Source organism: Morone saxatilis, unplaced genomic scaffold, assembly GCF_004916995.1.
Source record: "Morone saxatilis isolate NCDOM2014 unplaced genomic scaffold, NCSU_SB_2.0 Contig2, whole genome shotgun sequence".
NCBI lineage: Eukaryota > Metazoa > Chordata > Actinopteri > Moronidae > Morone > Morone saxatilis.
The window spans coordinates 11,311,119-11,323,058 of record NW_023339762.1 but is presented as its reverse complement, the minus strand read 5'-3'; the positions used below and the strand labels follow the sequence as shown (position 1 = coordinate 11,323,058).

The window sequence follows — 11,940 nt, the reverse complement described above, 5'->3', positions numbered from 1 at the left end:
AAAATCAAGTAATAAATATCAAAAGTACAGCCGAAAAATAGTTGTTAAACCCTTATTTTGGCAACCCCTCCTACTTCTTTGAAATCCAACATCGCATCCACATTCCTTGGTTAACTGTGGAGGAAACTTAAGTTTTTTGAAAAGATGGAGAGCCTTTCCATGTTTGCGCTGGAAATATTCCATTACTTTGAAATTTGATGAATAATATACTTTAATTGATCCAAGGCTGGGAAACAATGCAAGTGTAGCCAGCAGCATTACACACAGGTAAAACAAGTCAAACAACACAATAAGATAGGGACAACCTTAAGACATATATATAAAATAAAATATAATAATAAATATGGCAAATATGTATAAAATGTTATTAAATAGCTGGTATCAATTGTGTTAGTGGCAAGTTAAACAAGTGCAAGTAAAAATATAAGGTGCAAACAAAAAAACAAAAAAAATGGATTTTAATTGTCGTAAGTCTGAATTTTGGTGGAGAAAGGACACAGTTACCAATTTTGTGGGGATTAGCAGAAACATAATGTGACTAGTAGTCTAACTAATTACTGTTGGCAGTTTTTTTTTGAGTAACTAGCCCAACACTGGTCTTGATTAGCACCTTTCTGAACCAATAGTAATGGTTTACTGGTAGAGTTGGTGTTTATGTGACCCGATCACCTAGTGTCCTTTCCAAAGGAAGTTTCATTTGAACCCTGATTCACCTTCCACCTGATGACAAACGTAGAATCTATGGACAAATCCCCAGTAATACTCTGTCTGCTCCCTACAGAGTGAGATGGGATTGGCCACAGAGCAGCTCTCACAGCAACTTCTGGACTATGAGAAGAAAGTAAGTATGAGTACCACAACCAAGGGTGCAATTTCCACTGAGGATGATGGGACATGTCCCCCATCACTTTTAATGTTTCAGGTTAATTTTCTGACTGCAGTCTTTCTGGACATTTTCCTCTGACTGTCTAGTCACTGTAGTCCAAATAGGAGAATAGTTGACAAACATGGCTGACATACTTGGCATAATCGCCTTCAGTTATTACAATTTGCTTAAAGCAATGAGCTTACAGGGCAGCTGCTAGTGTGTATATGAAAATTTCATATCATGATTATAAAGACCAAAATTGTCATTGCTTTGTTTGATGCTGGACAGTATTTAAATTGAGTGTGGGAACCAAACACGGTTTTAATGATAATTAAAATTAAACTTACCTTTTATTAAACCAGTAATTGTTTAATCCCTAGTGAATTACAATACAGAGCTTTAGAAGTTTTTAAGTATATGAGTATATATAATTTTTTATATAATTTTTTCCCTCCACCCTTCTGAAAGCAAACTCAAGCCTTTGACCATTATTGTGACTTAATCCCACATGTATTCTCATATTTTAGGTGAAATAATTCAAGAAGCTCTACTAATGTGCAATAATGTGTGATTATATGTATGATTAGTAGAGTGTTGGCATGTGTACTATGTATGACGTTAAAGTAAGTGCGATTATTTGATTATTGCAATAATGGCGATCTACTTGGTATGATGAAGTACTGTGTGCGATGGTATGATGTTGATGTAATAATGTGCGGATTATATTTATGATTATAATGTGCGGATGGGTATCATGTATGGATTAATAAGTGTGTGCGCGGGTGGTACTAGTGCTATGTGTGTGTTGCAGAGTCAGAAAATGAGAAAATCAAACCTGTATTCTGAGCACTGCCAGCATGGACATTATCATTTTCATCTGACCTTTCTTTCCACGTGTGAGATTGCATGTGTCTGCCACACCTCATCTTAGCATGTGTGTCTCTGCGAAATATAACCTTGAAGTCGCTCTCTGCTGCTAATGTATCATGTGGTCTCATTTTATGTAGCTAACAAGAACTAAAAAGCAGAATAGTTGCTGAAGTCAACACCACAGCAGGTCTATTAAATCACGCTTAAAAAAGAAAGATAAGTGGATCAGTTGACTGTTGGAAGCCATTGTGGATTGAGGATGTTGGATAGAGCAAATTCTGCAATGACCTGTAATGGATGCAGTTTTAGCTCCTTTAAAACAAGGCCTATAACTCAGCATCTTAGCATGGGATTTATTAGCATCTCTGGCCTCGTTCCATAAAAGTGATGTGCCAGAAATTGTCACGCGTACGCTGGATCTATACGTTTCGTGGTTTAAACTTGTTCCCTCTTCCCTTCTTCTTCTGTCTAGAATTTCGCCCTTGGAAAAGGTGATGAAGAGGTAATCACCACGCTGCAGAACTTCGCCAAAACTGTGGGGGAGGTGAGGCCTGTGTTTGCAGTTTTGCTGTTGTATGTGTGTATATTTATGTGCGAACTCACAGCAGTAGAGATGGATGATGAAGTACTGCACGGTCAGTGGTTGGTTCTTTGTCATGTTATAAAGGGTATTGCACCTGCGCTTCCCTAGCATACCGGTGAAAATGACCTCAATGAAGAGACCTGAGCGTTATCCTCCCAGTAAGCTGATGCTAAGAGTGGAACAGTGAGGTAGATATGAGGCCTGTGGCACCGGATGGATGGCAGGAGGGAGGCAGCGGTGGATGGATGGATGAAGGAGGGGTGTGTAGGCTCAGGTATATAGACAAAACAGATGGGCCTTTCCCCGTCAGCCATGGGGGTCCACAACCCTGCCCAGTCAGCACTCAATAGGATTTAGGACACACACATCCACATATGCTCAGAGGACACAGGTTGATTGTTTGCTCGACCTTTACCTCTTTACGGCAGAGAACTCATTTCACAGTGAAAAGTAGCCCTGCACCTAATCCTGTGAACTTTAGCACTTGCTAAATCATTCAGATTAAACTGGTTGTCAGCTTGTTAGACGTTGGAGTGTAGCTTGCTGATAAGTATAGAGAATTAAAGCAGGATTTGCTTGTTTGTGCGATATGTGGTCCTGTTTCCAATATTACAGTAAACAGCACTTTTATTGTTCTCTTCGTGAAATGTACTGTTCCACAATATGGGATTTTTATGATGTAGGAGAGGCATAGGGGCACCAAGAATGTTATTTTACAGATTGCTGCAGGAGTAACTGGCAGCCAATGTCACTGTACTTATTATAATACATTTGAAATCCCTCAAGATGTTTGGCGAGGGTACATTTTCTGTTTGTGTCCTTGTGCAGAGCTTGATATTTTTGTATAATCTGTTTTGTGTGGTCCAGCTGAACTCGCTCCACTCTGAGCTAGCCAACCAGATGGCTGACAGCATGGTCTTCCCATTGATCCAGTTCCGAGAGAAAGACCTCACAGGTAGGGCCGCACACATACAAACAACTCATTATCATATTACATTTTTATCTTTTTTAAAGTATTTTTGCTGTATTTTATGCCTTTTATTACCAAGCTGACAGCAGGGAAATTACAGAAAATGACAGGCAACAGATGTTTCCAACCAGTGGTTCATGGTCAGCGCCTTAACTGCTAGGCCACCTGACACCTGACTCCAGCATAACACATTATTGTCATATAATTCATTGTTTCTCTGTAATAATGTTTAGAATATTAAAGCAAATAGCTTATTCTTCTAAATATAACAAACACACATTTCAAAACAAAGCTACGAGTCACATTCATTAATAATTCTAAAACATTAAGGATTCAGTTTGTAAAACCATTTTATCATCCAGTAGCTTGAGTTATCTACAATAATGCATTTTTAAAGATGTGGATCTGTTTTAGATGTTCTAACTAAAATTTTACGTTTCAGAGATAAGCACACTGAAGGAAATATTTGGCATCGCCACTGATGGTAAGTACAGATCCTAACCTATTTCAGAAAACAATTACAGCCTACAGGTACTATCTGATCCTCATGTCCTTTCTCTCCTCTCCTGCAGAACATGAGGCAGCCATGGTCAAATACAGCCGATTGCCCAAGAAGAAGGAGAATGAGAAGGTAAAGTGCTTTCCCAGCTTCACTGATGGAGCTGTTTGCCCATCGATCACAAGATATAAAAGCACTAAGTGCAGTAAAGTTCTGGTAATGCAGTAGAAGTGTTTTATAATCATTAAAAGTATAAATGTGTGGAATTAAATATTCCTCTACTGCCAGGCCCCACTGTAAAACTGTAACAGCAACATGCACTGTAATGGCCGCAGGATTCCTCTACTATAACCTTCTATTAAATGTGTCGCCATGTCTTCGTGGGCGTACAAGATAATGCCACAGTGTTACTTATTTGTATGTGTGTGAGAGTGTTTGCATATGCACGAGTGTGTGTGCAGAGCTTGATTGTGAGTTTGTACTGGACACATTTGTATATGTATTGGCATGTTTAACCTTCTCCTGTCTGGACAGCTGAAGTCAGACTTGGTGAAAGAGGTGGCCTACACTAGAAGGAAGCAGCACCAGGCCTCACTGCAGTATTACTGCGCCCTCAACGCCCTGCAGTATCGCAAGAGAGTAGCTATGCTCGAACCTATGCTAGGCTACACGCAAGCACAGGTACCGAGCAGCTGTGGGCCTACAAACTGGGCCACACCACAGAAGCAATTTTATCATTTGAACTAATTTAGTTCACAAAGGACAGTTGTTGGTGTGAAATGTGCTCATGCAATATACTGTAAACTATTGGGGGAAAAACACTTTATCCTTGTAACCAAAGGCCTTTAACAGAAAATGAATTGGCTGAAGGTTCCAGTCTCTTAAATGTGAAGATGTGATGCTTTTCTTTTTCATATATGACAATATAAAATATATCGGCCAAATAAAACAAGCTTTTTGAATACATCACCTTGGGCTGCGGAAAATTGTAACAAGTACTTCAGTATTTTCTGACATTTTACAGCCAAAATAATGAATCGAGAAAATAAAGGGCAGATTGATTGATAATGAAAATAACTGTTAGTTGCAGCCATGCGACCACATGTAGCCAAGTGATTATCATCTCAAATTAAAGTCTGAAAAAATATACAAGATTATTTGCTCATTGTTATTTTCTAATCTCTCAGATCAGCTTCTTCAAGAAAGGCATTGAGCTGGTGTCAAAGAAGATGGACAACTTTCTCTCCTCCGTGTCCAACATGACACAAAAGTAAAGACTATCTCATTAACATTCATTTTAATGTGTACAGTACATGTGATAAACCATCACTTTAGTAGGAACAGTAGCCTACTGCAGCCGGTTGTGTATGATCCTGAACAGAAATCATTTCACTGTAACGCATTGATTCTCCATAAATATTCCATATGGGATTTTGCCTGTGTTAAAACTTTATTCCTGTCCAGTATCCAGGCCCAGCTAGATGCGGAAGCGGAGGCCATGCGTGGGTCTCAGAGGGAGCTTTTGTCTGTGGAGGACACTGTCTACATGCCAGATAAGGACACTGAGCCCGTCAATCGCACGCTTATCCAGAAGGCTGGCTACCTCAACATTAGGAAGTAAGATTAATTACACTCATTATGGCCCTATCTTAAACCCAAGGACACTTCCTATTCACGCAGTGTTACTTGCTAGTCGATATGTAAAGAGGGGTCTTGCGGTAAAAAAAAAAAAAAGGAATCAAACAGCTGACGTACAAGCTTGTAATCTGTCCTCATTTTACATATGTGATGTTTCATTGTTTTGTTAGTCTGGTGCAATCAATACACTGCAGCTAAATTAGGCACTGACTGTCTAAATACATAAACGATTTTTGCTCCTCTTGCTGAAGATTGTCCAACTACGCATGAATATTGTAAACAATACCTCTGTCACAGCAGACGGTGGGTCAGGTAACATGTTGACAGTGCGCGCTGTCAGCTTATTGCAGAGTGGATATATGAGAAGGGAAACTTCTTTAATGGCTTCAGGGGGTAATACTGTAGCGTAGCCTGCAATGTGATTTAGTGAAATGTCAGAGCTGTCAAACTCTGTCCCTCCCTCATATACATCCAAAGTCTTTGACAAATGTCTGTGACACCAGAGAAAAGGTTTCCACCGAATGCCATTCAGTTTAATGACACACACTGCCAGCAGCCTCAATCGTTGTCAAATGGAGCTGAGTCCAGAGAACATTTGCTATTTCGAATGGTTTCTCAATATTAAGGGTCTGAGTCACCCAAGGCAGCATGAGCCACACACTGAGATATTAATCAAAGGAAATGTATTTGGTAATATATAATATGAACACAGTGTACAAGAGGAAGTCTTACAGATGAGCAGTTCAAATGAGTCATATACATGTCACTTTGTTTTGAAACCGATTGAGTCAGAGTTGAATTACATTGTAGTTTCTTTTTTTATTCATATGCACAGAAACCAAAATGGCCTAAACACAACCTCTGTGCAAGGATAGCACTGGAACAAAGGAAGGCTCATACAGATGCTCCAATAGAATTAACTCAGAAGCATGGAATCGTTTAAGGAGAACTGATGGACACATGAGCCACTTTTATATCATTTCAAGATCTGGTTAATAACTAAGCAGGATTGTTATCTTATCCAATCATAATTAAAAGTATGTTTGTTTACATTAGTTATAATATCCGTTACTAAACTTAGAAAGGGAGAAGGACTTAAAAGATACCTCTTGCATATCTTTATCTTCGCTAAGCTCATTTGTAAGCCAGATGTGAGCCAGGAATTTCCATCACATCCAGCCTCAAATCCTCGACATTCTTCCTCTTTATGTAGCCCGCTCTCTCATCAAACTTTCTATAAGGCCACATGTGGCAGCGAAAGCGATGTTTTTAAAAATCTCGTCCTTTACTGCAGATCTTTATCTATTTCTCCTGCCCCTTCTTTTCTGTACTCCAGTAAAACAGGCCTAGTCACCACAGCATGGGACAGACTGTACTTCTTCACCCAGGGAGGGAACCTCATGTGCCAGCCACGTGGGGCGGTGGCGGGGGGCATGGTGCTGGACCTGGACAACAGCTCCGTCATGGCGGTGGAGTGCGAGGACAGACGTTACTGTTTTCAGATAACCTCCCCCTCGGGCAAAACGTATGTTCACTTTTCTACATAAGAGAATGAGACACAAACGTGTGAGATATTGGATGTGTTTTATTTAATTATCTCCATTGTCCCACAGGTCAATGATTCTACAAGCAGAGAGCAAAAGGGAATATGAAGAAGTAAGTGTGAGAGAGGCCGTTCAAATGGCTTCTTTTGATCCTTCTTATTGATTTACATCTTCATCCTAAAGATATTTGCCGGCACAGGTATCAGTCATAGAAGAATGGAGGACCTGTCGAGAATCCTTTGTGAGGATTTTATATTTGTTTTTTGTGCTTGGACGCATCTGACTGGCCTGTCACAGCTGGTATCAGTCAAATGATTTCAGGCGGCTTGTGTTTGAGCATAGAGGAAGTCCTAATGTGGATCTGTGTGTTTCTTTCTCAGTGGATTTGCACTGTGAACAACATCTCCAGACAGATCTACCTGACTGACAACCCAGAGGTAACACACACCCCCACACAGTTTCTCACACACACACACACACACACACACACCACACTGCAAGTTAGACACACCAACTAAACCAAATATCTAGGAATCAGACTTTTTCTTTTCTGGCTCTAAATCAGAAACATTTAATTAATCTTGGTGCTGTTGTTAGAACATCACCCACAATATTTGATCAGACCTCTATTTGTTGTTCCACCGCTTTAATTAGTAACACATAATATGAGGAACTCTCTGTTTAAGAGGCATAAAATCTAATTGTGTTGTTCCACTGCTATCACGTAAACCCCCTCCCTCTTCTTACTGAAGTGTCTCACAGCTGTTGTTGCCTTTTCTGCTTTTCAGTCCCAGAATCTGCAAGAGTGTTTGCAGGAGGGAAAAAAAAATTTATTTTTCAGATTCCCCAGAGACAAACAGACTATAGCTGTGTCTGAAATCACTCCTTTTTCTTATTACTGACAGTGTTTATTTTTCCCTACATGATTATTATCACTTGGTAGTTAACATGGAGTAAATTATAATTAGAGATTTCAGATTCTGATAGGTATGGTGTCACGTAACTGCAAATTATTTGCTTTTCACTTGAACAAGGTGCAGCAATGTGCGATAGGAGAGAATATTTGTGTGTCAACATTATGGAAACTACTGTGTATTTCTGTTCATTTCGTCTTTGTGACCTGTGTTCATTATTTTATTTTAAAAAGGCTCAAGCATTCGTGATGCTGTTGCCACTAAATAGATTAAAACAACAGTGCAGAGAGGAAACTTGCACGCCATTGAATCATTGATTTATAACATGCTCTATTATTTATGACAATTTCTTAAAGCAATGATTATAAATCAACTAGTTTTTCAATTGTATTATTATTTTACATTTTTCATGTTATGACATGCCTATGAACACTGATGTACTGTATTTGTTTGTACTCGGCGTATGAGAAAAAAAGACTATTCTGACACTACACTTAAGTATATACGTCTGGGCCCAGAAATGGCTAGAAAGACTTACTTTGAACATAAGACCTTCAGTCATTTCTTTATTTGACAAAACATTTAAAAACCAGGAAAACTTCAGCTATTTGTGAAGGATTATCGCTGGTGAATAGACCCTGCTTTTGGTACACAGAGCAAAGATGAGTTTGAGATAATGTAGAGAATTTGTGAGAGACGAGAGGTAAGGTTAAAATCTTAAATATATTTGGCATATTTACACACTTGTGGTTTTATAAGTGACTCACCTGCTGATACAGAGATGCTGCAATATCCCTGTTTCTTGTTGTCAGGCTGTGGCCATCCGTCTGAACCAAACCGCCATCCAGGCAGTCACCCCCATCACCAGCTTTGAGAAGAGACCAGAAGGCTCACCCAACCCTGACAGGTCAGGCATGCTAGTTGTGTAAGGGTTTATTCATAACACTACACACTGAATCCTCTCCTGAAGTTTAGAATTGAATGCTTTTATAGTTGCAGATATTACAGTTTTGATAACTGAGGACTAGGCTGCACTGTCTATTTGATCTGCTTGTGTTTTGGCTCCTTATATTAGTTTTTTATTGGGAGATACTAGTTTTTCTTTGTGTCATGACTTCTTCCTCTACATGTATTTTTTCTTGGTGTATAAAATTATTGGATTGTGATTATTAGAGCATGACCAATATGGGATTTTTGAGAAAGATACCAATTTTAGAGGGGATTTAGTGAATGTTTGAGCTGGAATTGTGGATCTATATGTGTGGATTGTGCTCCAGTATGACTATGCAAAGGTACTCAGAAGGCTGTTTTCTTATATTTTTATATTTCTTCCTTATATTTATGTTAAATATTCTTTAACATGTTAAATAAGTTGATAAATCTGATGAAATATGCAAGCAAAAGTTTCCATTTTAGCCTGCAAATCAACAGTTACCGTCTAGAAACTCTGTCTGAAATAGAAGAGAACAGAAAAAGAATAGGCTCACATTTGTTCAAGTCTTGCCTTAAAATAACACCTAATGTACACTGAAAGCACTCGTGATTGCTGTAATTGCTCCTCTTGTCCGTAATGGCTGTGAAGGGAATTCTTCGAAATGCAACTGAAGTGTAAGTGATGGAGGACAAAATCCACCTTCTATGCAAATATGTACTTATTGCATTCCCTTTACAGGAAGTCAGATTTTATCCCGCCACTTAAATTGCAGTTGCATAGGGAAGGCCAGTGTGGAGAGGAGAGACGGATAACTCTTTTGATTCACATAGGGCACATGAGTATGGTATTAAGATAAACTTGGAACCTGTCCTATAAGTTGAGTAGTGGGTGTTTTAGGGTTTACTTGGTTTATTCCTTATAATTTATCTTTAATCTGTCCGTCTAATTCTTGCAGAGCAAAGCCAGGGGGCATACATGCTGCCAGCAGCGATTCCCAGAAGACAGGGGCTACTCCGGAACCGGAGGATCTGATAGCCCCTGGGACACCCATTCAGTTTGACATCATGCTGCCGGCCTCCGAGTTTCAGGACCAAAACAGAGCAGGGGGGAGGTGAGGGCACGACTGGGGCAGGAAGTTTGTGTGGGTGCATGTTTGTGAGAGACAGGCAGTAACAAGATACTGGTGGGTGATGACACTAATTTCCTGAAAGTTTGCCTCATAGTGGTTGTTTATATGATTTCCAGGAAGCTGAGTGTTTTGTAATGGCTCAGTGCAGGGGTTTAATTGTGTTTTTCTTCTGGTATGTGTGTGCTCCCTTCCTGACAGACGCACAAATCCGTTTGGAGAAACGGACGATGACTGTTCAACAGAAAGTGACGGTAACTATTTTCCTCTTCTAAATGTATCTTAATTGTCCACTTCTGCTCCGGCAAGCACTGCTCGAGTTTAGCGTAACCTCATCGTGGGCATGTTTGTCTACCTTGTGTGCTGTTTTTTTTGTTTACTGTCCTTGAGTGTATATGCTGTTGACGTGTGTGTGTGTGCTTGATGTTCCTATGTTTCCACAGACTCCCTCCTGCAGCAAGTATTCGCCGTGCGCTTCCTGGGCTCAATGGCAGTGCGCTGTGGCAACAATCAGGAAGTCATCTACGAGGCCATGAGGCAGGTTTTGGCTGCCCGAGCCATCCACAACATCTTCAGGACCACCGAGTCCCACCTCATGGTCACCAGCAGTAGCCTCAGGTAGAATTGATCACATATCACATAAGTGTCACATGAATGACCACCTGTGCAGACAAAGACGAGTGATTGGATCTCGGCATATAAACATGGAGATGCATTCAGTAATTTCCCAGCAATATATACAGATAACACGAAACAGATGCTTCAATTATTGTTTACTTAAAAAAAAATAAAAAAAATATTCTATCTCTACCAAAGGTATGGAGAGAAAATATAATGGTATATTCACTGTGCTGTGTTTTTTCAGAAATCTTTTTGGTCTTCTTACCCTGTAAAGAAACATTTGTCTGCCACACAGCCTCTTTCAGCTACAAGTTAGAAATTAATTCAATTTGTGTTTGTGTTTTTCTAATTAAATTAACTATATTGATTTGAGCTACACAGTCCTGAAATCCTCTGACAATTCGCAACACAATACCATATACACACATACATATATATGCTAAAACATTGGCCAGCAGTGCTCTACATCAATGATGCCTTGTACCCCAGGGGGTGTTGGAAAGATTGAAGAAAAGGCTCAAGTAATTTGTGTGTATATATCCACTTACTGAGTTAGAATCAATTCAAATGAATATGTTTAGCACATGACAGGTGGTGTGGATGAAGGGGCACTTTAGTCTGTCAGACAGGGCTGTGAGGGTGCATTAGAGCCACTGCTCTACAGCACTACCTGAAGACTACAAAGAAAAAATACTTTGAAGCAGGAACCTTTTGTAGCATAAATATCTGCGACGAACAGCGCTTTTGTTCGCCCCACTAGTTATCCATGTAATGTTGAGTTGTATAACCTATGATTGATTTTCACATTTTGTAAGAAGTTTCACCTTCTGTAAGCATTGCACTGTCTATAAGAAAGAGAGAGATAGGAGCTACGTTACAGAAACAGAGATATTCAGAGTGAAGGCTAAAGCATTACTGTACTGTTTTCATTTTCTTGTAAAAAGCCTTTATTTTGTCTTCACAATAGGTTGATTGACCCTCAGACTCAAGTTACCAGAATAAGCGTAAGTTTGACAAGAGATCGAGTCAGTTCGCTGTGATTTATATCCTAGCGCATTTTTTAATATCTTTATTCTCCTCCCGTCACCTCTCTCAACACTCCTCGTTTCTCAGTTCCAGCTTGGAGAGGTGTGCCAGTTTGCAGCCCACCAAGAGAATGGGAGGCTGATGGGATTTGTGGTTGAGGGCAGAGACTGGAGCGACGGCGATGAGGAGGGAGAGCCCTCGTTTAGCGCCTTCGTCTTCGAGAGCAACACAGAGGGCGAAAAGGTTGATACACCGAACACTGACGATTTTTCAAGGAGGACGAACATGTCAGCTGATGCACAAATGTATTTTGAACTTGATGTTTTTGTCTTTGTTTACAGATATGT

The 11,940-nt window shown here is 39.8% G+C and overlaps 1 protein-coding gene across 1 annotated transcript in view; it reads left to right on the top strand.

The window, feature by feature from the left end:
- Nucleotides 1–11,836, top strand: part of appl2 (adaptor protein, phosphotyrosine interaction, PH domain and leucine zipper containing 2) — a gene marked incomplete at its 3' end in the record, with an annotated part of 14,681 nt that extends 2,845 nt beyond the window's left edge. Inside the window, 17 exon segments of the mRNA XM_035665686.1 lie at nucleotides 782–841; nucleotides 2,211–2,282; nucleotides 3,189–3,276; nucleotides 3,734–3,775; nucleotides 3,864–3,922; nucleotides 4,325–4,471; nucleotides 4,978–5,060; nucleotides 5,255–5,407; nucleotides 6,765–6,953; nucleotides 7,042–7,084; nucleotides 7,353–7,409; nucleotides 8,699–8,793; nucleotides 9,776–9,931; nucleotides 10,148–10,200; nucleotides 10,390–10,564; nucleotides 11,535–11,571; nucleotides 11,681–11,836. Coding sequence (XP_035521579.1) covers nucleotides 782–841; nucleotides 2,211–2,282; nucleotides 3,189–3,276; nucleotides 3,734–3,775; nucleotides 3,864–3,922; nucleotides 4,325–4,471; nucleotides 4,978–5,060; nucleotides 5,255–5,407; nucleotides 6,765–6,953; nucleotides 7,042–7,084; nucleotides 7,353–7,409; nucleotides 8,699–8,793; nucleotides 9,776–9,931; nucleotides 10,148–10,200; nucleotides 10,390–10,564; nucleotides 11,535–11,571; nucleotides 11,681–11,836 — 1,665 coding nt within the window.
- Between the last annotated feature and the right edge of the window lie 104 nt (nucleotides 11,837–11,940).